This window comes from Rhinolophus hipposideros (genome assembly GCF_964194185.1).
Source record: "Rhinolophus hipposideros genome assembly, chromosome: 2".
Taxonomy (NCBI): domain Eukaryota; kingdom Metazoa; phylum Chordata; class Mammalia; order Chiroptera; family Rhinolophidae; genus Rhinolophus; species Rhinolophus hipposideros.
In genome coordinates this window covers 84,685,158-84,710,343 of record NC_138048.1, presented here as the reverse complement: position 1 = coordinate 84,710,343, position 25,186 = coordinate 84,685,158, and the positions used below count along the sequence as shown (strand labels likewise).

General features: G+C 39.6%; 1 protein-coding gene across 2 annotated transcripts in view; it reads right to left on the bottom strand.

The window, feature by feature from the left end:
- Window positions 1–25,186, bottom strand: part of PLCH1 (phospholipase C eta 1) — a 202,184-nt gene that overhangs the window by 33,193 nt on the left and 143,805 nt on the right. For both annotated transcript variants that reach the window (XM_081025261.1, XM_081025260.1), the window contains 4 exons: window positions 20,667–20,787; window positions 15,746–15,917; window positions 11,540–11,647; window positions 447–608 (listed from right to left, as the gene is read on the bottom strand). In XM_081025261.1, the coding sequence (XP_080881387.1) occupies window positions 447–608; window positions 11,540–11,647; window positions 15,746–15,917; window positions 20,667–20,787 (563 nt within the window). The remainder of the gene's footprint in view (window positions 1–446; window positions 609–11,539; window positions 11,648–15,745; window positions 15,918–20,666; window positions 20,788–25,186) is intronic.

Sequence of the window (25,186 nt, the reverse complement as noted above, 5' to 3'; positions counted from 1 at the left end):
AGAGTGGAGATTAGACTGAAGAAGGCAAGAGAAGTCTAGGTGAGAGTTGACATTGGCCTAAATAGGGACAGAGCCTTAGAGGAGAAGAGAAGTGGACAGATGGGAGATTCATTCAGGGAGTGTCCCCATGGGGCATGGAGGCTGACCGAACGTGGAGAGGTGGGGGCGTGCAGTGCTTGATGGGCTCAAGCCTCCACTTACTTAAGACATGCATGCGGAGGATGAGTTCAGGGGCGCTGGGCTTTCTCCTGTTGTTCTCACCCCCACTGATCAAACGTGAACCATTTTTCACATTATTTTGCAATAGATTTTCATTTCTCAGGCATTAGGAGGATAGAAATGGAAGAAACTGGAGAAGCATTTCACAAATGACAAGTGATCAGAAACAAAGTATGACATGCTTTCTCTTTCCTGTCAAAGGACAAGTACAAGAGGGAATCATGTACCTGCTTCAGGTGTACATTTAAGCCTTCGTGCGTGGCCTTCAGCAGTGCCCTCACCGTGAAACTATCAGGGTCTTCTTTGTCCCGTATTTGAGATTCTTTTAACAGTGACTCCAGTTTTTTCTTTATGAAAGATTCCACCTGATGTTCAGTGGTCCCGTTATTCTGCAAAGAATTAAGCAATGGAAATTATTTCCCTTAAGAAAACACAGAATTAGAACACACCCTTCACTCATGCCATCATTGCCTTGATTACTGGATCCTCTCTCGAATAACTGTAATAAGTTAAGCTCATTGCACAGTCTCGGTCCTTTCCCCCGCCACACGCACATCAATCCCATAAATAATGATTACTATGACTGCATTCAACCCTCAGCAACATTATAAAGTCTGATTGTCATTTCTACTTCACAGATACAGAATCTGATACTTAGAAAAATTAAATACGTTGTTCAAGGTTACAAAGATAGCAAGTAATTGATGCAGGATTCAAACTAAGGGCTGGAAAGCCCTTCCCACTATGCCACTTTATGTTTTCAATAGAGGGAAGGCCAGAGAGCGTTTCTGGAGACTAAGTTTCCTATGTCCACACAGGTAAATTTGAGCAAAAATCTGCTATTTAAAACATATCCACTTCCTTCACTGAGGGGAAAAGAATGCTATGGAAATCTCTGCATGGTAATTAAGACTTCCACAGTGATGGGCTTTCCTGTCATCCATAGATGTAGCCAAGGTTTTACATTCAGAAAGCATGTTCTGTAAACACAGCAATAGATTTGTTTTCCTAAAGCAGAAGTTCATAGAGGAGGGTAGTGGTGGATAAAGCTGGAAACATACTTTGGAACCAGGTGGTGGAGGTACTTGAAAGAGCTTTGGCGTTACTGAGAGACTCTAGGTAGACAAGTGCCTGAATAGTATTCTAGAAATATTATTAACAGGGAAGCATGTGCCGAAAGAGGAAAGGGACCTACAGATGAAAAGCCAGACCCATGGCTTCTCCATAGAAGCACAAAGAGCCTAGGCCAATGTGCTGATATGGGATTTAATAAAAAAGAAAGCAAGTTTGAGAGCAAAATTCATTTTGCATAAAGCAAACACGTAGTGAGCTGCCGTGTGCCAGGTGGGAAATGTTAATAAGACACAACTCCACTGTCACAGAATCCTTGGTGTCATGGAGACACACAGCCACATCAATTGGATAATTATATAACAGGGGCAATTGCAGAGACAGATGTAAGGGATATGGTAGGCACACAGAGGAGGGGCAGCCCTCCCAGCCCTGGGAAGGTAGGAGACTTCCAGGAACAGAGGACACCTGAGCCAAGCCATAAAAGATGAAGAGTATTACTGGTAGTTTACCGCGGCTGCTGTAACAAACGGCCACAAACTTGGTCTCTTAAGACAAAAGAAATTTATTCTCTTACAGTTCTAAAGGCCAGAAGTATAAAATCAAGGTGTCAGCAGGACTAACCACTGCCCAAAGGTTCTAGGGAAATATCCTTCCTTGCTTTCTTCACTTTATGGTAGCTCCCAGCACTCGGTGGCTTGTGGCAGAATAACTCCAGTCTCTCCCTGGGTTTCCACATGGCTTTCTCCTGTGTGTCCCCCCTCTGACTATGTCACCTCCTCCTATGAGGACACTTGTTGCCAGATTGTTAAGGCCCACCCAGTCAATCCAGGATGATCTCATCTCCAGATCTTTAATTACATCTGCAAAGACCCTTTTCTAAATAAGGTCACATTCACAGGTACCAGGGGAGTAGGGGTTGGACAAATCTTTCAGTGGCAACAAACCAACCTACGAGTAACAGGTGATAATCTGGCAAAGAGTAGGGTTACAGCATTGCAACATGAGCCAAGGCATGAAGAAAACAAATTATCAAGGAGAACAAGTAACCATATGAACAAGGAGGGAAAAAAGCACAGGGAAATCAAGAAAAAGCAACTAAAACTATATTGTGCTAAGGCTCGTAAAGCACTATCATATAAAGAGATAATGACACTTCATTGGACCTGCCCAACACCCTTTAAAGTAGCACTAGGGTTAGACAAATCTTACTCGTAATGATACAGAGGCAGAAAGATTCAACAAAGATTCAATAAGTTGTCCAATTACACATGCCTATGAAGTGGCTGACTTGGGACTTGAGCCTAAGACTTCTGATACAACATTCTGTGTCTACTTCACCATACAATGCTACAGCCATCTCTTTCACACTGCTACAGAAAAAGATAAATTCTTGGGCCAAGTTACCCACCAGCAGGCTCATATTTTACACACCATTATTTCTATATGACACCTGGGAACTAGATGGCCACAATCCCTCTGTGGAAAATAATAGGTTTCACAGAAGGTCAGAAGAAAATCCAAAAAAAGGACTCCAGGTCTAGAACTCTCAGTGCATTTGATCAAATGAAGGAGCCTGGCAGGGAGCACATTTGTTGAGAGGACACAAAGAGAAAACGTGTAAGAGCACCTCGTGTGCCCAGGTCACACAGAATATCCCACATGCACATCAGTTTTCTTCCCTGGCTAAGGGCACATGGAGTCAGAGACAGTGAGGAGATGAACTGTGGCCCTTATGTACAGATATTTTCAGTGTCAGCACAGCAAGGCTAAACATACAAAGCCGGGCCGACTGGTGCTGGTGAAATAATGAATGTTTAATACAAAGGCTATAATTATTCACTTCACAGCCTCTAAACACTGGGAGTTATTGCCGAAGGAATGACATTTCTGCCTGGTGATCTTTTTCTTCCCTGTGATTTACAGCACAAGGATATTAGCAGCCAGAGAAACAAACAAACATGTGGCTGAGGTTTCATTAACATATTAGCATTCAGTGCTGGAACCCAATAGCACTACTGAAAGAAAGCTGAGACAGGCACTTGACCTCACCACCTGTCAGCCACCGTGCAGCTGCAGGAGGGACCACAGCTGGAAGCCATGGGCGTCTTGCTCTTTTGTTCCCTGAGCCAGTGGGAGAGGAGGGGGGAGGGGACAATGGCAGCCCTTTAATATCGTCCAGAGTAGTTTCCACCAGAGAAGTCATCACCGTTCCCAATTCCCTTTTCTGTGAGGTACACATGATCTAGGAATTCCTACTACAAATAAATAAATCAAACACACAAATACATTTTTGTTTTGTAATCAGGGTGAAATGAAAGGATCACTGGAAAAGCAAAGGGTTGCCCAGAACCATGGCTACTACTCCAGGCTGGGAAGCAGCAGGAAAGGGAAGGGATTGGGATGGAGGAGGCCTAACCCACAAAGGGGGACTGGCTCAGACAGGGGTGCTCTACCTGCCTGCACACTGGAATTACCAGGGGAGGGTTCCAAAATCCCAGGCCACACCCAGCCCGTTTACACATGAATCTCTGCGCTGGGATTGGGCTTCGGGAATTTTGAAAGTGCCTGTCATTCCAATGTGCAGCCAAACTTGAGAACCTTTACTTTAAACAAACAAACAGATAAGTAAAACACAGGAATAGCTCACCCTCCCCAAATGTCTTTTTTCTGTCCAGGCCAGAGTCTGGAGTAGGAAGGATAATATACCAAGGGTGCCAAAAAATGTATACACATGACTTGTATTCATCTTTTGTTATCAGTATATATTAGTACAATTTTAATACATTTTTTTTTTACTTTCTTAAAATGTGTATACTTTTTTTGGCACCCTCTGTATGTTAGCTGTGCTTTACGAGCGCAGTAGAGCTTTCCAAACCCATCACCTGAAGGTCTTGGTCTGAAGAATGCTCAGTCATTTACTCCAGTCCTCTTTATCTCTTGCCTGCTCCTTTTCCTCCCTTAAAACACCTTCCCCTGTTCAAGGGCCAGCTCAGGACTTACATTAGGGATAATCATGCTGCTTCTGCTATTCCTGTTACTGATGAAATTGAACATTTACTGAGCACAAATCATGGGCCAGGTATTGGTCTGAGTTCTTTATAGGGTATGAACTGTCTTAGCCCTCATGATAACCTTTTTCCTTTTTTCTTTTAAGTTAAATAATTATTTCATTCCCTTAGTACATGAAGAGTTAAATTTATGCAACCAGGCAGAAGATGAGAATGACTTGTGTTTCTTGCTGGGAGAAATCACTTATTCTAATTATAATAGAGCTATTGGTTTGATTGGTTCTCAGTAAGAATCAGACAGAATTTAGAATCTTTATTTTTTTCTGTTTGTCTCAAGATGCTTTCAAATAGCAACAGCTCTTTTACTTACATAGTAGCGCTCCTCAGGAAGATCAAGAGAGAATTTGGACATCAGGATTCTCAAGACTGTATTGCTTGTGTCACCGTGTGCTTGTGCAATGTCATGAGAGAGCCCTAGGACTGTAGATTGGCCCCTTCTCCAGGTCAGATGTCAGTTTGGGCCAGGAGAGGACAATACCACTACAGGTCAAAGCCAGTGGGGACATCCCCTTCTCAGGAGTTTGAACGCAACTTATGAAGGTGGCAGTCAGGCAGAGAAAGAGCCACAATAACATTGTGAAGTGTTAGTATGATGTCCATTTACAGAAAGAGAATAGAGAAACTCTGATATAGAGAGGTCGGTGAGCTCCTCAAGGTCACAAAGTTAGCAAGTGGCAAAGCCAGCTTTGAACCCAGGCAGTCTGGCTCCACAGATGGTGTGTTTAATGAATGCTACAGTCTCTCTCTATACCATTCTGGGTAGGCCAGCCCACCTTGAGCTCTCTTTCCTCTAAATTCACATTCTACCTACTCAATACCATACGATATAACAGTTTGAGCTTGTAAGTCATTATTGGCTTGCAGTGTAATTGTGTTTCTACAGCTAGATGAAGTTCCCCAAATGACACAAATCGGAGGGGTTATACACAATTATTATCACCCCTGAAATCAAGCATGGTCCATGTATTTTTCCTCATCTGAATTAATTACATTGACGAGAAAGATTATGGTAGTTCTAGGGATCTTCCTGTGACCCAAACTTACGTACAATGAAACGAGATTTTTTTTACAAAAAAAAATAAAAGACGTCTTAATTAAATCAAACTTTAATATATTACATAGTTAACTCTAGAAAGTTCATGTAGCCATGATCTTGAACAAGTCACTTCGTCCTCCAAACCCCATTTTCCTAATCTGTTATATAATGGAGGTGATAGTTTCTACTCTATCCCCATAGTTACGGGAATAAAATGAAATACTGTAAGTAAAGATGTTAGCATACTGCTGGTGCTGAGAGCTCAATAAATGTTAGGTATTTAAAAGCTGGTTTAGCTAAGGTATGAAAAAATAACAGTACAATGTCAGAAAAGTAGCAAAAGGTAATGTTTCTTTAGAGCTGTTAAGCATACATTTTAAAATCTTATTAGAGCAAACATTCTTTATATACCTTAAGAAAAAGAAAAATACAATCCAAAATGAATGTAAGTCTGGGTATGTGCATCTGTAATACATGTGGGTTTATACATGGCACTGTATATTCACGTTTTGAAGTTCCCTACTACTTCAATGAAAGAAGAAATAAAAAGGAGAGAAAAGTCATAATCTGCATCAAAAATAAACAAAATCACTGCAGATCATAAATGTAGCTGAGCTCCACATTCAAAGCAGGTAGAGGTAGCTAAGGATTCATATTTTATGGTGTAATAGAAATGAAAGGTGCCCCACATCTTGTGGGAGATTCGAGGTGGTCTCACGATATGACACCAAGGTGGTGGGGTAGTGTCCTTGCTTTTACCAGGAAGCATTGAAATGCTATTGTGTAGAAGACATAAAATTTAATACAAAAAGAGTAAAAACACCAAATTATCAGTGTGCTTGATGGTTAGATCAATGATGTCTTCAGGGGCAGAGACCCAAACCATCAATAAAAGATCTGGTTAGGAATGTGGGGCATGGGTGGGAGGTGCTCAGAGTTCAGGTGGAAGCAATCCCAAAACCACTAGATAAGAAGGGTAAATACATAAAGGAAGAGGATAGAAGGGAAACAGCATTCCATTCAAAATTGAACCTTCAATCTCAAATTGTAAAACCTAAGAGGAAAAGTAATGCCAAGACAGAGTGACCAAAACATCAATGCATGGAATGGGAATTCACTCTTTCACTTTAAAACTTGTATTTTAGATGCACAAAGATATGAAGAAATAGCCCCATCAAGAAAGAGAGAGAGAGAGAGAGAGAGAGAGAGAGAGAAAAGCTAAGAAGACAAATAATGAAGTAAGAACAAGTGTCGATGAAAAAGAACCAATATTAAATTTTGTAAATAAAGAGTACAGTGTTAAAATTAAAAGAACAATCGCTGGAATAAACTCTTGACCAGACACAAAGAGATAATTAATGAACTGAAAAATAATACTGTAAATGGTACCCAGAAGTGAGCACTGAGATAAAGAAAATATTAAAGAATAATTAAGAGATACAGATAACACACTGTGAGAATCCCAGTGTGGACTTCCAGAAAAAGAAGACTGAAGAAGTGGCATAGAAACAATATTCAAAGAAAAAAAAATGGCCAAGTATTTTCTAGAATGGAAGAAAATATGAGCTCTCTAATATGAGTGTTAAGAAAATAACTAAATATATCCACTCCTAGTCAGCTAATAGTGAAAGTACAGAACAAGGACAGAAAGACAGATTACCAACAAGGGGAGAAAACCTTGACTGATAGATTCTCTTCAGCAATTGTAGCTCCCAGAAGAGCATAACTTTGAAATACAAAAGAAAATATATACATGTACATGTATATAGAGTCATGTGCCGATTAACAATGGGGACAAATTTTGAAAAATGTGTTAGGTGATTTTGTCATTGTGCAAACATCACAGAGTGTACTCACACAAATCTAGATGGTGTAGCCTACTATACCCTTGGGTTATATGGTATAGTTTATTGCCCCTAGGCTCCAAGCCTGAGCATCTTACTGTACAAAAGGACATGAGATTAAATCAAGAACAAGAGAAAAAGAGACAATTAGAAGATGCAGTAAACAGGAGGTGTACAGGGCTGCTGCCAGCAGAACACAGCATACTCTTTTACAACAAACTTTTTTTTCGTAAGTAGAAAGAGTACACTCTAAAATAACGACAAAAGGTATAGTACATATATAAACCAGGCACATAGTCATTTATTGTCATTGTCAAGTATTACGTGCTGTACTTAACGGTATGTGCTATACTTTCATAAGACGGGCACTACACTAGGTTTTTTTACACCAGCATCACCACAAACACATGAGTGATGCCTTGTACTATGATGTCACTACGACTACATCACCAGGTGATAGAAAATGTTCAGCTCCATTGTAATCTTATGGGATCACCTTCGCATATACAGTCCATGGTTGACAGAAACATCGTTATGTGGTACATGACTGTAATATATACACTATGCTAGACCTTAATGCTCATCACCTTAACTGTTTGGCAGGATGGCAAAAGTGTATCAGGTACTAGAAACTACTGGAATCGCCCAGGGATTTTCCAGGTCACCTCCCAGGTGCACTCCCCACCCCTTGTTGCCAGGATACAACAGCACGCCCAACATGCGGGTGAACACTTTCAGTAGGAAAACCTCACACCCTCATGAGGTAACTCATCCCTTCTGTGGGTGCTGACAACTCTTAAACCAACAAGAACCATAATCCTTCTTAAAATGGTTCAAATCATAAAACAAATCACTTAGGAGAGAAGATGAATTTGTAGCTAAGGGAGTGGGAAAAGAGAAAAACAATGAATATTTAGTGTGAGATATACACACACATTGAATAATAGTTTTAGGGTATTAGTATAATAAAGTTGTTACATGCTACTATACTAGGGCTCATTTAAAAATTGTTGGAAGGAATGAGCTTCAAATAGAAGAGAGCTAGCTGATATTTGTGCCAAAGAGGCTGGCTAAACAGATTCAGAAAGCACAAGAAAAAAAATACTGAATCCTCAAAAGAGGAAATAATCAGTGAAGTTGAAATATGGGGGTGGAAAATCTGTAAGGTATGCTGACATTAGAGGACCCCATAAAGATAAATAATCATAAGTTGGGTTCACTGAGTCAAATCTGTTAGATAACTGTACTGTGGTTGAAAAGGAAATTGTCCCCTGTGTCTTTGAGCTATATGATTCCTGGGTCACTGAACACAAAAGGTTTACCCTGTGGCTGATACATCATGAGCCAGATTTTCTCTATGGCTGAAGCCACAAAATAGCCTGAGGCAGAAGCCTGAAGCATTCAATGAACTCAACAAGAAAGAATTTATTACACGTGTAAAAAACTTTCAGGGTGGTTGGAATCCCCTTAGTTAGAAATAACAATAGACTAGGAAGAGTAAGAAAACATGTGCGAGGGTCCTGTCTCCCACTTTACTTCTAACACAGGGCAATGCTGGGTGAGCCACAAATCCTGCTTCTGACCTTTGTAATTGCTATTCCCTGTGCCTGAACATTCTTCCCCAGATCCCAGCAGGGCTAACTCTTCACTTCTTCCAGGTCTTTGCTCACATGTTACCTTCTCTGCGAGACATTTTCTGGCTGGCCATCCCATCTGAAACTTCAATAGACCCTTCACATACACACACTTCCTACACGTCTTCCCTCCTTTTTCTCCTTTAGTACTTATCACTGTCTAGTACGTTACAGATGTTATTTATTTATTTCTTGTCTGTCCTCCCCTTCTCCCATTAATATACAAACTCCATGAAGGCAAGGATTTTTCTCTGTGCTGTTTCCTGATAGCTGCCCCGACACGTACGACGTGATGGCTCATCTCCAATAAGAGATGCTGAATAAAAATTTGTTGACTGTGCCATGGATCTTCCATAAGCCTCATGAGTTAGTATTCCACTGTTCATACATGCTAAGCTAAAACCTTTACTTATTGCAATAATTCAGATAAAGCTTATAAATTTAACCACATCCTGTTGCGTTAAAACTGAGGTTAAGCACTTCTTCTAAGGTAATTATTGGTTTCGCATAAGGATACACAGTACGTTCTCTTTTGCACAAATATGATCAAGCATTAGGTTTAGAGCAGGCAATTCATATCTGACACTCAAATGATGCATTTGACCCCTCTGCTGACAATAAGACTATAAATTGACTGATTACAGGATAACACTTTGGCTTCCTAAATAGAGCATGCTCTTTTCTTAGAAAAGCTCAAAAATAGAGGAAAAAGATTTGAAAAAATAGAGTGAAAACTTTATAGACTTCCACTGGAATGTTGGTTTCTTTATGTATGTTCTCTCCGAAAATCTAAAAGACACGTGTAAAATTTCACAATAAAGGTGCTCTCCACTTTCACTTTGGCCCAAATCAAAGAATCAAAATGAAGTATCATGACTGTCTTTATGGAACCATGTTCAAAACTATCTACTTGTTTGGGTTCCTAGAAACCAACAAAGAGACTTTGAGAATGAAAAGAACTCAGCTGGATATTTTTACTGATTTGTTTCTATAAAACTATAGCTGATAGACATTTAACTTCGAAAGTTAGAAGGTTCACTAACATTAGAGAAAAAATTATATTAAGTGGGTGGATTTAGAAAACAGAACAACTTGGGTTTTACTCAGAGCAATACATGACTACATGGTGATAGTAGTTAAATTTCCACCACTCATTTTCACTAAAAATAGCATCTCCTAACCACATAACTTAGTCAAACCTCTCTGTTGCCTGTTTTCAAATGATAGACTACTCTGAGGCTAGCAACTAAGAGATATGGGAAACAAGATGGAAAGGTAATGAAAATCAGAAACAAAAATCTGGTTTGTAAAATAAAGCTGAGACATGTGAGCTAAATTACCCATAATTGCAAGTATTTAATTTAAAAACAAAAAAATTGTAAATTCCTAGGAAAGCAAATAAGAAACTATTTAAAATATTAACTGTCTTTTCACTTATGTAAATCTATTGAGATTAATTTTCTAAAACTATAGCCCAATTAGTTAGTGGTAGTTAATTGAGCTAAGATAAATTATTAAAGGAAAGAGATTAATACAGATGGTAATTTTTCTTTTCCACTTCAAGCTGAATCTTCTCCACTTCATCCCTTTTAAAGTGCATTAAAGCCAACAATGAAGTGTCGACTGAGACTTCAGCTGTGTTATGCTCTTGCCCACTTTGAAAATGATGCCAGCCCCTTTTGGTACCTACAGGAAAGTAGCACAGTTACCATAATCTAGAAGAGAGCAGATTGTTTTTAACAATATTATCATTGAAATCCAGGCAATGATGTAAATTAAAAGAATTTATACACTTTTTTCTGTTTTTTAGATCGCAGAATAGTTCTGATATTTAGAGGAATACCCCTTTTCTACATAAATAAAATTGTAAACCCTGTAACAAATTAACATGAACAAATGCTAATTTCAGATTTTCATGGGATCCTGGCGATCACATGAGTTGTAAAAGGTGGGGGTGGGGAGTAGGAGGTCAAGAAATCCTAGCCACCCATGGTGGGTCGGAGGGGGTATCTCTTTAAGCCTTACATCTTTCCTAGGCTTTCATTTCCCTTGGACTACCTGGTTAAATAGAACTTTTCTAGAACGGCAGCTCCTTGATCTAGGACAGGGGTCTGAAGTACCATGCAGATAACAAATTATTCTAGGCCATTTTATTTAAGGTGTGGCAAATTAAAGAGTAAGGAAGAATCCCACATCTGAAAGATCTTGGAAATCCTCTGGCCCAAGGTACATTCTCTTAGGGTGAGTGTGGGCATCCTAGACAGGTAGACACACATGCAGCGGCGTCTGTGAGCCAGCCTTGACAGGCAGTACGGTGGGGCTACTAGCGGGAGGAGGGAGACAGTGCTAAACCCAGAGTATTTCCAAGACAGTGACATTTCTAACCATAATTTGAGTTTTGCCCAAGTTGTAATAGAAGGGGATTTGTCCCTGGAGAAAGGGTCAGATGGGTTAATCACTAACATTCCTTACAACTCAAAGACACAAGACTCCTTGCTTCATTCAATAAGCATTTGAGTGTCGGTGTGGTGGCACACAAAGTAACTTTCAATGAATATCCTTTTTACACTAGAGCCACCATATTTGTAAGGATTCCAACCCAGCAGCAATTTTTTTTACCACAGCACATTGAGGGTACAAATTAGGACCAAGCGTGTAACTTACATAATGGAGCTTGAACTTGCACTCATCTTCAATTTCATCTGCACTGTCTTCATCAGAAACTTCCCCTTCGTCTGCTTCATCTCCAAGGTGATAAGGCAATTTCTTACCCTGAAATGGAACATTATTTAAAAATAAAAATAAACTCACAATAGCCAAAGGTGGAAGCAACCCAAGTGTCCACCGAAAGATGAATAAACAAAATGCGGTATATGCATATGACAGCATATTATTGAGCCACAAAAAGCAAGGAAATTGTGACACATGCTTCAGCATGGATAAACCTTCAGGACATCATGCTAAGTGAAATAACCTAGTCACAAAAAGACAAATACTTTCACCTATATGAGGTACCCAGAGTAGTCAAATTCATAAAAACCGAAAGTAGAATAGCGGTTACCATGGCTGTGGGGAGGGGAGAACAGGGAATTAACAATGGGTATGGAGTTAGTTTCACAAGATGAAGAGGTCTGGGGATTGGTTACCTGGCAATGAGAATGTACTTAATACTGCTAAACTGTACACTTAAAATGGTTATGATGGTAGCTAAATTTTGTCATTTGTATTTTACAATTAAAATAATTTTTTAAATATGAAAAATAAAAATGTCCTATCCTTTGGCCAACATTACTTCAGACTGACTAGAAAGCAGATTATTTGAATTATGGGCTAAACAAGGGAGAACACTTTCAAGAAAAGGTACTTTAATTACTTTTAATGAAATATAATTAGCTAGGGACACTATAAGTAAACATCAGGCATCTTTTCAAAAATATATGACTTATCATAACAAGCATCACTCCATCCCATGCCCTTAAGAGCAGCATGTTCTGAGCTGGTTAAATGTACCCTTACCACACACTTGTTGTGTCCCTCTGCATTTATGAGCCCTTCTTTCACAGACAATGATTTGAGACTGCTGCCCAGCTGGAGCACGCTCTTCACGACCACTTACCAACACACTTTAGAAATCAGGGGCTTTTTGACAAGAAGAAATTCTTATAATGAAATGGTAAGAAATTCAAGTTATAGAATTATATATACAATATAATATCAATGATGTATAAAAACTCAAGGAAACACTCTGGCAAGAAATACGGTCAATTATTAAGAATAGGTATCTCTGAGTAACAGTGTTATGGATGATAGTTATTTTATCCTTTTCTACACTTACCAATTTAAGAGTATATTCAGAAAAAAGTAAAAGCAAATAAAAAGCAGTGGCAGAGGGCAAGTCCCAGGGGCCTGATAAGGGCTTCTAAGGCATCTAACCATGTGCATCAGTAAGGCATCTTCCTTGGTAGCAGAATAGGAAATTGAACTGGCCCCCAGAATCTCCTAGGGAAGGTTGGGGGCGGGGTCAGAACCAGGCCTTGAGGCTAAGTGGCCAACGCCACTGTGGTAGGCAGCCTCTGAAACACCTGCAGTGGTTCCTACTTTTTGGTATTTATGCCCTTCTGTAATCTCTTCCCTTTGACTGTGGCCTGCACCTAGGGATCCACTTCTAACAAATGGAATACTGTAAAAGTGATGGGATGTCACTTCTGAGATTATACCATGGAAAGATTGTGGATTCTTTCTTGCTTGCCTCTCCCACACCCCTTTCTCTCTTAGAAAACCCTCTTTCTCTCTTGTTCTCACTCTCTGCACTGATGCTGTGAGCTGTCCTATGGAGGAGCACACAGCACAGGAACTGAGACAGGGCTCCAACCAATGTCCTATAAGGACTGGAAACCTGCCAACAACCACTAAAGTGGAAGTGCATCCCCTCCGAGGAGAGCCTTGAGATGATGGCAGCCTCGGCTGACACTTTGATTGCAGCCTCATGAGACACGTAGACCAGGGGACCCAGCTAAGCCACACCCAGATTCCTGACCTACAGAAACCATGGAATAATAAATGTTTGTTGTTTTCATATGCTAAATTTTGGGGTAATTTGTTATGCAGCTATAGATAACTAATACGATGGCCAACCAAAATCATAGAGTAGAATGAATACACTGAATACACCATTTGCAACAGAACTAAGCCCAGACCTCATGGCTTTCGACTCCCTGAACCACACAACAAACATGAGGAACTACTGCCAGAGATGCCACCATGAGGCCCTAAATGTAGCTGCCACCACTCCCAGCACCCTTCACTAGGATGGATTCTGGTTGGTCCCACTCACTAGATCATGTGCCCACAACCTAGCTCTAAGAAAGGCTACAAAAACAAATGTCTAGCATTTTTAGCCCCTGTGAAGGTACTCCTCAAAACACAGGGATGGACCTGTACACAAGACATTTAAATGTAGTAATGACAATTTCTTCTTTGGAAACAGCATCCAAGCCAACATATTTTTTAAAGTTTCCCCAGAATAGAGCTAACAAACATGAGAAAAAATATCACCAAGTAAGGAATAACAGCCTTTGAGTAATACACATGGTTCTGATGGCACAGGACAGAAAGGACAGGGGAACAGTGATGAGCATGTAGTACCAAGCACAGGGCAGGGGCACTGAGCCTCAGCTGCCCTTATTTTAAGTGTGGCAGTGAGTGAAGGAAGAGAGAGAGAGAGAGAGAGAGAGAGAGAGAGAGAGAGAGAGAGAGAGAGAGAGAGGTGGAAAGTGTACCTGTGTTATAGTTACAATAAACAACTTGCCAACCTCCAAAGTGGTAAGTAGCCATTGAAATGCACTTGGGGGATCAGAGATAGCTCTGATACTAAAGGAACATAGGAAAATCAGTTCCCTTGTTTTTGCTTTAAATGGGAGCACGCTGGCCATTGATCTGGGGAATCTTAAAGTCTGAAGAACATTTCTCCTGCAAATGGACCTCAGGTGCCTTGAAATCTCCTAGTTAACTTGCTGCCAATCCTTCCAGTGCTGCCTCCGAACGTCTGGCTCCAACTCATCCTGGTGCCCATCAGCCCAAGGACAATCCATGTCAAATGACCAAGTCCAGTTATGTGAAAGGGATTCAATTAGTTCATATCAATATCTACCTTAAATTCCACCATCCAAAATGGAAAGATTTCAGTCAAATAGATTTATTCTGAATTTAATCTTCCAACTGCTGACTAAAGACAATTCGCGAAACACGGAAACATTTACAAGGTGATAAAGGTAACAGCTTTCTAGCCCAGCAATCAGTATTCACAAGAGTGTATTTTAGCAAGACTTCAAGGAAATTGACTGTTCTCTCTTGCATTATTTGGAGCTTTTATTCAAAATGTTTTCACACATACAAATGCCCAATAAAACCCCTTTGACAGATTCAGTCTACAATTTTCATTTAGCTAATGGAAAAACAGGTTTTGACCAATTCCAGAGATGACTACATCTATCCCATTTACTGCCCCCCCCCCTTAACGTCTTGCTATGAAATGAAACTGTTTCTTCGACTTTTCTGTGCCTACGTGACATTTGAATTTTCATACCCATCTCTTTCAGGTAAAAATATAACCCAATTTGAGTTAATACTGCTCTTCCTTAGGTTTTTAGTCTCAAAACAATCTAACTACCCAAGATGCTTTTAGTCCAAACCCACAAAATCACTGAAATGAAGTAAAATTACAAAGTCAGTGATCTGAAGTCTCTAAGATCTGTCTTTCTGTCTATTCCTTGCATGAATAATATTCATTGCAGGTAGTAAGTTGCCCCTCTCCCCCAGAAAAACTGTTGATCAAATGTCAGGCTAGTCACTGACTGCTCCTTCGCATACACGCAAGCCCTGTGGGGCATGATGTCTGCACCTCAGCTTCTCTTAGAAGAGAGCTCTTCTCACTTACATAACCCAGGCTGATCAACCGTGAAGACTTTTTTTCTTTGACAGTTATTGGAGCTTGAAATGGGAGAGAAGAATATGAAAGAAACGCTTTCAGATATGGACACAGGAGCCTTCTCCTCCTCGGTACCCCACATTCTAATACACATAATTCTCCAGTGTGAACTATTACAGACTTAAATAGTAAACATTTGGCTTATAGTACTGACGTTCTCCCTTCATAAAAACAAGTCCTAGAATAGTTGATCAGTCAATAACAAGCTATTTCTGAAAGTATGACGATAAATAAATAGGAGCAAGGTTCCAACACAAATCTAGACAACCCTTCATATGTGGACTCCATTGATTACTCTCCTGATAAACCAGTTTTCAGTCCTTAAGGAAGGGAGGGCTTAGTTGACCATCAATGCCTTTTATCGTGTTCCCTCGGGTAATTACCTTCACGAGGATTTTGCCTTTCAAACTTTGAGGGCTTGGAAGTTGCTTGGTCTCTCCCGTGTCTATAGATGACAGGTCCAGCTTGTCCTGGAATATTCCCTTCAGATACTGAGCAATCTTCCTTTGCTGCTGGACACTGCAGTGATTTTCAATAGACAGTATAACTGGGAACCTGCAAGAACAGCACCACGATTTAAAGGTGTTGAGTACAGGCAACTCACAGGGAGTTTTGGAAATCATTCTGTTTTCATTATGTTATTGCAATCATAGACAGTACTTGTAAGAGTGGTGATGATTAAAATGCTTCAAAGTGAGAAAAATGACATATGCATTAAAAAAACAAGAACAACAACAACAAAAATACCCTCTTGTGAGCAAATATACTTTGCCAGGCGTAATGGCTGAACAATACACCAATTCACATGGGATGACTTAGTTTGATATTTCGTACCTCGGAAAATAAATGGTACATACGTCTTTTTTAAAAAAGAGAAAATTTTATGAGAGCTGAGAAGCCTAAAGAAACAAAACTCATAATGGAACTACTTTGTCTTATTTTTATTCAAAAGTCTAGAAACATCTAAGAGACCACTGAATACTATTAAATGCAGATATTTACTTGAAAATATACAATCAGCCCTGACTTAGAAATTACTATTAAGTATAAAATACCATAATGGAATTTTTTGTTTCATAGCATTTTATATCAGGCCTTTTAAAATCATTTGTATAGAATTATATATTAGTCTTTTGTTTCAGAAAAAAGAAACAAAAGTCAAGTATTCACTCTTCACCAGCACTCAGGTGTTTGTTTGTTTTTTAAGATTTTTTTTTTTTAATTGGGGTAGGGGAACAGGACTTTTTTTGTTTTATTGGGGAACAGTGTGTACTTCCAGGATGTTTTTCCAAGTGAAGTTGTCCTTTTGATCCTAGTTGTGGAGGATGAAGCTCAGCTCCAGGTCCAGTTGGCATTGCTAGTTGCAGGGGGCACAGCCCACCATCCCTTGCAGGAATCAAACCGGCAACTTGTGATTGAGAGGACGCGCTCCAACCGACTGAGCCATCTGGGAGCTCAACAGCAGCTCAGCTCAAGGTGCCATGTTCCATTTTAGTTGCAGGGGCGGAGCCCACCATCCCTTGCGGGACTCAAGGAATTGAACTGGCAACCTTGTGGTTGAGAGCCCACTGGCCCATGTGGGAATCGAACGGGCAGCCTTCGGAGTTAGGAGCATGGAGCTCTAACTGCCTGAGCCACTGGGCCGGCCCCCAGCACTCAGGTTTTTGCGTAGAGAATGCGAGACCTGCGTAAAGCGATCACCAAAGACAGCCTGAGGAGGCGGTAGCCAAGGCAGAAAGGGAACCAGGACTGATTACATGATGTTACCCCTCTTCTGACTTTGTTTTTTCCTCAGAATGAGAAATTACTTCAAATTCAGGTTTATTTTGATTTGTTTTCTAGTTTTCCAACAATATTTTCAAAAGTAATAGGCAATATATTTTCTTCCAGAGTTACAAATCAATATTTAAATTGCCTAAAATATCGTGGAGGAAATAAAATTTATTTCTGGGCTTGTATAACATGGATAAGCTCCACAATACAGGCTGTGACCTCCTAAAATTACATTCTGTCCTCATTAGTAAAACCTGATGCCAGAGTAATATAAGGGATAAAACTTTGTGACTAACATTGGTTTAGTTATCTGACTATAATCTGTTTGCGCTGTCTTCACCTGGGTTTTATCCAGAGTGTTACAAAAAGAGAAAAAAACAACAAACTAGCAACCCTTAGTTGTCTATGCAATCATATCAGGGAGTTCTAACAATGACTTTTTAAATTATTGATCTGCTTATAAAAAATCTATTAGTGTCGAATGTGCTTAGTGTAAAGCGGTGCCTCTTGGCAGGGGATGGGCCAACTGTGCTCCACACTCCACCCTCCCACCTCCACCCCGTCACAGAGGGACATTCGTCAATGCCTGAAGACATTTTGGTGGTCACAATATGGGGGCTGCTACTGGCACTTAGTAGGTAGAAGTCGGGGACACTCCTAATCATCCTACACGCACAAGGCAGTTCCCCACAATCAAGAGCTACCTGACTCAAAATGTTAGTAGTGCCAAGGTTGAAAATTCCTGGTGTAAAGATGCAACTGAAGTTTAAGAAAGAACAGAAAAAGACTTAACTTTTAATAGGTGTTAAAGCAGCTTATTAACTGTTTTAATTTGAAATGCTTTTCTCCTAAGGAGTCCCAAACTTGAAAGTAAGGGCTATCGAGTCACCAGAGGCTCCTCAGAGGTCCATAGGGAACAGGTCTTCTCAGCACTTTACTTCACATATTGGGAAAGACAGGGCAAAATCAATCCTTCAACTTGGCTGAGACTAGTAGCAATCAGGGTAGCAAAGGTCCATCAGAAATCAGTACTCATCATTCTTCCACATACAAGACACCATAAACTCAACCTGCTATGCAGCAAGTGTCTCTCATTAGAGGAGCATTTTAACCTCATGGTTAATTAATGACAAGACGAAATATTAAAAATTTCAAAGGCTGCTAACTTTTATAAGGTTAATTTCATGCAGCTGTAATTTTAATTTGCTTCCTTTGTTTCAAAAATCATTTCCTGACAGTCTGGTATATTGCAGGCACACGTTCTGCAATAAAGAATGAATAAGACATAGCCCCATATCGTCAATGAGTTCATGGTCTAAAAAACTTAAAAGAAGGCAAGTAACCAACAATTGTCATAGAGACCTATACGATATGATAGAAATATGTTCAGGGTGCCAAGAACAGAAAAAAGGAGACTTTAAATCAACTGCTGGTATCAGTAAGTTTGCCAAAGGAACAATGCTTAAGTAGTCTTGTAGGATAAGCAAGAATTAGGCAAGTGGCATAACGGAGAAGGGTGTTCCAGGCAGAGAGAAGAGCATATGCGAGGGTAGTGAGTTGTGAAAAATGTGGGATCACTGAGAAATCCGAAAGACAGTCAGTCAATGAAGGCAGAAGCTGAAGTGTGTGTGGAGCAATGGTGGGACAAGACACTGGAAGACAAAGAAGAAGCCAGGCCCCGGAAGGCAGGGGAGACATGACTGTGAACCACAGTGAGCTTCTGAAGGACTTAAAAACAAGACTTACAACACCATGCTTATATTTTCAGAAAGAAATATCACACCGGTGTGGAGGATGAACCGAAAGGAAGGTGAAAATGAAGAGAAGGCAACTGAATCAAAAGATAGTTTAGAGTAGAACTGACAAGAATTGGCTGAATCTAGAATGCCTCCCAGGTTCGGGCTGAAGTCACTGGCAGACAGTGCTACACCCAATTATTTTTTAAAAATGAAAAATAAACAGCAGAGCAAGAGGCGATTTGGCAGAACGAGATGGTGGTGAGTTCAGTTTGGGATATAAGCTCCATGATGGCAGGAGTCTTATTTTTTGTTCAGTGTTGTGGCTCCCTGCACCTATTACAGTATGCCTGGCTTAGAGTAGGCACCATCAAATATCTGAATAAATAATAATATTTGTAGGTTTTGAGGTTCCTATGAGATACTCCAGTGAGTTTTTACTAAGAATTTTTCTACATAGCTCTGAAACTTAAGGGAAACGATCTGGACATATAATTAGACAAGTAACCAAAAAAAGGTAGACCAAATAGGAAATAGTGACTATTTAAGGAGTGAAGAAATGGAATAGAAGATCACAGGCCACAAAATGAGAGTGAAGCAATGACAGTAATGGAGGAGAGACTGTTATAATGGAAAAAAAATACAAAAAGAAAATACAAAATACAAAAAAATACAAAATACAAAAAATACAAAAAAAATACAAAAAATACAAAATACAAAAAATACAAAATACAAAAAAATACAAAATACAAAAAAAATACAAAAATACAAAAAAATACAAAAAGAAGAGCAAGTATTGGGGAGAAAATAGTCAATATTATCAAATACCAAGGATGGGGGGGTCAAGTAACATAAGGATGCTAGACACTTTAGCATATATAGGACATCCAGCAAGTTTGGAAACCTAGATATTATTTTCCTGTATGGCAATGTATGAGGTAGGATCAGAAAATATGATGCATGTTTAACTAAAAAAAAATTTGTTACAGTAAAAAATACAGTACCATTAATCCCCCTCAACTACTCTCCCTCGCTTCAAATATGTTTATCCCATCTTTCTTGCCACTTTCTGAAAGAGTTCTGGAAGTCCTCTTTTGTGAGTGTCTTTACTTCATCTTCCATTATAACTACGCTGCATGTCACACATCACTTCTGGTACACGGCAATTTCTGTCAAATAGAAAGATTACGGTGTGTCCTCATCCACCTTATTCACCAGATCTGCCACCATGCGACTTCTGGCTCATCCCCAAAGTCAAAGTGATTCAGGACATCTAGGTGGCCATGACAGGGCAACTAAAGACACTCACGAAAGAGGACTTCCAGAACTGCTTCAGAAAGTGGCGAGAACGATGGGATGGAAGAGAGGGGGAGTATTTTGAGGGGGATTAACGGCAATGTGTCTTTTACTGTAATAATTTTTTTTATTTACACATTCACTGTACTTTTTTTATCACAACTCGTCATATCAATAAACTACTGTATAGTAAACTGTGTTTTCAGACTACTGCATAGATACTCTGTGCACCTTGGGCTTAGAAGTTTTTAGGTCACTCTTTGCAAGACCATGCTTTGTGAAGGCAACAACTAGAGAAGGAATAAATAAAGCACTAAAAAGTTGTACATGGAGTACATATTATTTGTTCACAATATTTTGTTGCGAAGGAAGGAGAGAACTAGGGTAGGAGAAAGGAGATGCAGGCTCCAAGGAAGAGTGTGTGCTTTAGTAGCCATGTTACTTCAGGCAAGGCTCTGTGTGCTGGGCTAGCTTAGCTTCCAGGTATTGCTATACTTACTCGTTCTTCACAAAGGCGTGCTTGTTGATGGTCTCCACAACATCTCTGAAGAGAATTTTTGAAGTGAGAGTGTAACCGTGGTGTACGACCGGCTCTCCATCTGGGCCATCCCAACAGTCAACTGCCAAAAACAGAACTTCACATCAACAAACCAAAGTTTCTGGTGTTTAGTATTTCTGGAAACATGAGACGAGTATTATTTTGTTATTTGAGATTGTATCTATTATAATCATGATAAAGAAGTCAAACAGAGAAATGGGTATTCTGGCATATTTATCAGAGTAAGGACTCAAAAGATTATAAATAATTGGGGGATTTTTGTGCTTAAAGTTAACAAAGATGTCATACTCACAAGCAGCTCAGTATTTACCAAGAACTCTCATTAGAAGTGTTCTAAATCCAATCAAGTGTGCCAAGGACAGTGATATTTCTTAACAGGTTGTTTCTTTAGTTTCACTTTTCCTTCAGTCTACTACAGCCTTTTAATAGTCGCAGTGACCCTCTTAAATCAGTAACAGGGTTTTTCACTATTGTTCACTTAAACTCATGAGGTTTCCCTTAGATTTATTTCCACTTTATTAATTCTACAGTAGTTATAAAATAACATTGACTTCCTAAATTCAAATCTTCAAGCCATGTCAAGATTGATGTGAATATGGGCAAATGACTGAATCACTTCAAGTCTTGCTTTCCCCGTCTCTAAAAGGAAGATAATAGCAGCACTTTCATCCTAAGTTTGAGTGATAATTCACTACATGTAAAGTTGCTTAAAGCACGGCATGGCACATAGTAACTGATATTGTTATTGATGATATTGATATTGATATGTGTGTAGACAACTTCATTGGCTCCCAGCGAGAGAAAGACACCTACTTCTTCACCATTCTCCGTGACTTAAGAGTTTGCCTTCTCTTGTTTTACACTCTGCCGCCAAACTAACTTCTCAAAAAACTGCTTTCACCACATTACTCCTTTGCTCAAAAGCCTAACTTTTCCACAGCATACCACAGCATCCAACACATAGCAAATACTTAGTAGATACATGCTAAATTTATTAATAAATATCATACAGCCGCTCCTGCTTGCTAAACTCCAAGGTCCCTACCTCTGGTGCTAGAAGCTGGCTAGTCATTCACTGAACCCATTTTCTCTTTCAGTCTGGCACACAGCTGGGCTATACTGGCCAGGCTTCTCTCGCAGTAGGACGGGCCATGGGAATGTGGGCAGACATGATGTGCACCACTTCCATCCAGGTCTGTCTACAAAAACTTGCCCTACAGTCTTCCATGTTTGCTCTTCTGCTGTGACTTTAAAAGTCGTGTTGAAAATGGCACAACCATCAGATGGAATGAGCCTGGACCCCAGATCACTGTTTGAAAGATTCATCCATTAGGAACAACTATTTTGAACTTCACGTAAGCAAGAAATAAACTTTAGTTGTTTTAAGGCATGAGATATTAGGTTTGACTGCTAAAGGAACTAGTATTGCATTAATTAATATCCTAGCTCCTGTATGACAAGTCAACTTTATTTTCTCCTACACCCAAACTCACAGGCTTGTTCTCTCAATTAGGGAAGTTTCCTCAAGTACAATCCTACCTTATGCCTTAGTTTCTTTCATTGAAGGTCAATTGAAATACCCCCTTTCTCTTTCATTTTGCTTATCTAAGTCCCAATCCAGGCTTAGATAGGCACCCCCACAGAACCTACCCAGCTCTCATTACACTGTCTTTCCTTATGGTAAGATGTCACGAACTCAAATACCAACAAGAACGCAGCAGGTAACATGACTGAGAGCAGCAGGCCAACAGCAAATGTGTGTCTCCATGAGATAACTACTTCATACTGTCAGTCAATCATTGCTGAGTAGGAATAAAAACTCTGGTTGCCAGATCTGAGGAAAACCAAAAATCTAGATCTTCTTATAATGAATTTTCCCAATGTTTAGTTACTGGAAATTAATCCATTTTTAAGATTACAATATGGGCCAAACATAAATAATTCTGTAGACTGGGTTTGGCTAACGGCATACCAATTAAAACTCTGCCTTTTAATTAGGGCCACACAATTCAGGACCACATCTATTCTCTGTTTTAGTAGCACCTTTTCTATATGTGTGTTTGTATATTACTTCAAGAGATAGTATCTCTATTTCCTTCTAAAACTTTCAAATTGTTCACCACAACCATAATGTGGTTTGAAATTATGTGTCAACTTGGCTGGGCTATGATGCCAAGTTTTTGGGTCAAATACCAGTCTAGGTATTACTGTAAAGATATTTAATAATAACAAGAAGAAGAGAATCCAGTAAAGCTGATTCCATAATATAAGGGATGGGTCTCACCCAATCAGTTAAAGGCCCCTAACAGCAAAGACTGATGTTTCCTAAAAACATGTTTTATATTATATATGTATCTCCCCTATATCTCTATCTCTATCTCTAATAGTTATGTAAGTAGGTAGGTAGATAGATAGACAGATCTCCTATTAGTTCTGCTTCCTAATACTGTTACCTCTTGAGTCAATTAAGCATTAGCTATTTAAATAGACTTAGGGAGAAAATTAGAGAAGGTAAAAGGAGAAAGAACTTTCAAGGTTAATACCATAGGAATACTGGAAACAAAGTTTAAGAGTAAAGATGCTGTTGAGAAGACCAAAGGTTTTGGTATACTATTATGCAGTGTCATACTGTTCCTTTGGGCCTGCAAATGAGGTCAAATGTATCAAAGACATCTTCTCAAAAGAAAGGCTCTGTCTATCCTTTGACATACACTTGACCTTCTTTGTCTGGATGTAGGTGTGGAAAGAATAAACAGATGTTTTAAAAATATATACTATTAACAATTTACACCCTAATTTACACCCATCTTGCAGAAGAAAGGACAAAAGAGGGTTCCTCATAAATGAGCTAATCTTTCCCAAAAAATGTAAAGTAGACAAGACAATGCCGCATCTGACCTAATTATCATAAACACAAAAAGTAGTGCTTTAAAACTACACTGGTCATAAAAGAAGGTACTTTTTGCTAATGTTTATAACACAGGCAGAATATCCATAGTCAAGGATGGTTCTTCCAATGTTTGCTTTTTAGGTCTGATTTCATGACTTGTCTGCTACATGAAGATAACAACATTCCCAGATAGTGCTGGCATGCTAACAGGTCGCATTGCTAGCCATGTTCAAATGGCAGTGACATTTCTTATAAGATCTCAGGCTGTAATGAGAATGTTGGCAAGGTTAAAATCCTCTAACCAATCCTAGCCACAAAACAGCCAGGGCCCATTTCTCAATCAGGTCATACAGTAGAGGCCCCCAAAAGCACCCTGACAGAGTCGGTCAGTTCTGAAGGCAGGCCGAGCAGCTAACACGACAGCTTTTCATAACGTAACTTAAAAACATCCCACTCTGTTAGCACAACCTTTCCGTTACAACAGGAAAGGTTGTAAACAATTATAACAGCAATGCAACATCATCACTTCCAACATGAGAGTGAAAATCCCCTGGACAGAACATCCATATTTATTAAGTAACTCAGGCTGAAAATCAAGAGAATAAAAGGTCATGTAAAAAAATGGTATTGATTTGATTTTCTGAGAAGCCCACATCACCAAAAAAGACGTGCTAGTCTTCCTCAAGACACCATACATCTCCTGACCTAGGACATTACTGCAGCTGAACCAGGGCAAATGGAAAACACAACATTATCAAAATAGAAGCCTGAAAGTGGAGAGATGCTTCGGGTCCCAATGCCATGAAGAAACTGTCTGCATTCACTACTCTTCATCTCTAAGTGTTATATTCAGAAAAATATCGGGGGTACCTGAATTTTCAATTCATGATCTGCTACATTCTATAAATCAGGTTCTTTAAATCCTAGCCACAGGTGTTTGAGAATAAAAACTTCATCTGGACCTAAGGTAGATAAAGGACCACTGAGCATATATACATTGGTGTCTTCCAGGCCCAAGCTTCAAATGTGAACTAAGGTCTTCAAATCACACAGCTGACAAAAATTGTTAGAACATAAAAGATCATGTCATCGCATTTTAAGTCTTCTTTAGGAACATCAAAATATTTAGATGTCAGGCCTACTCATAAGACAACCAAATTCCTCCATGTAAAGCCAACCTGCCCTCTGTGTTGTACACTTTGCTTTCTCTAGCTTTCCTTATATGACCTGATGTCCCTCATTTGATCCCCCTTAGGGACAGTCATGCCTTTCAATGCTCGCTCCTCCAAAAAACACACAGACTTCCTGGAAAATAGTGGAGTGGGGGGAGTCAGACAACTGCCCAGCTTCCAAACTTCCCAGCTATGGGAACTTGAGCCACTAACTCCACTCCAAGTTGGGGTGTTTTCTTAATAAAATTATTCCATCTCCCTTAGTATTGTAAGAATTAAATGAGAATGTATTGAAAACACTTCATCAGAAACTAGCACACAAACGGGGCTGAAATCATGGAAGTCCACCTGTTCCTTCCTACAGTATTTGCAAAGCCAAGGTGACAACCACAATTTCA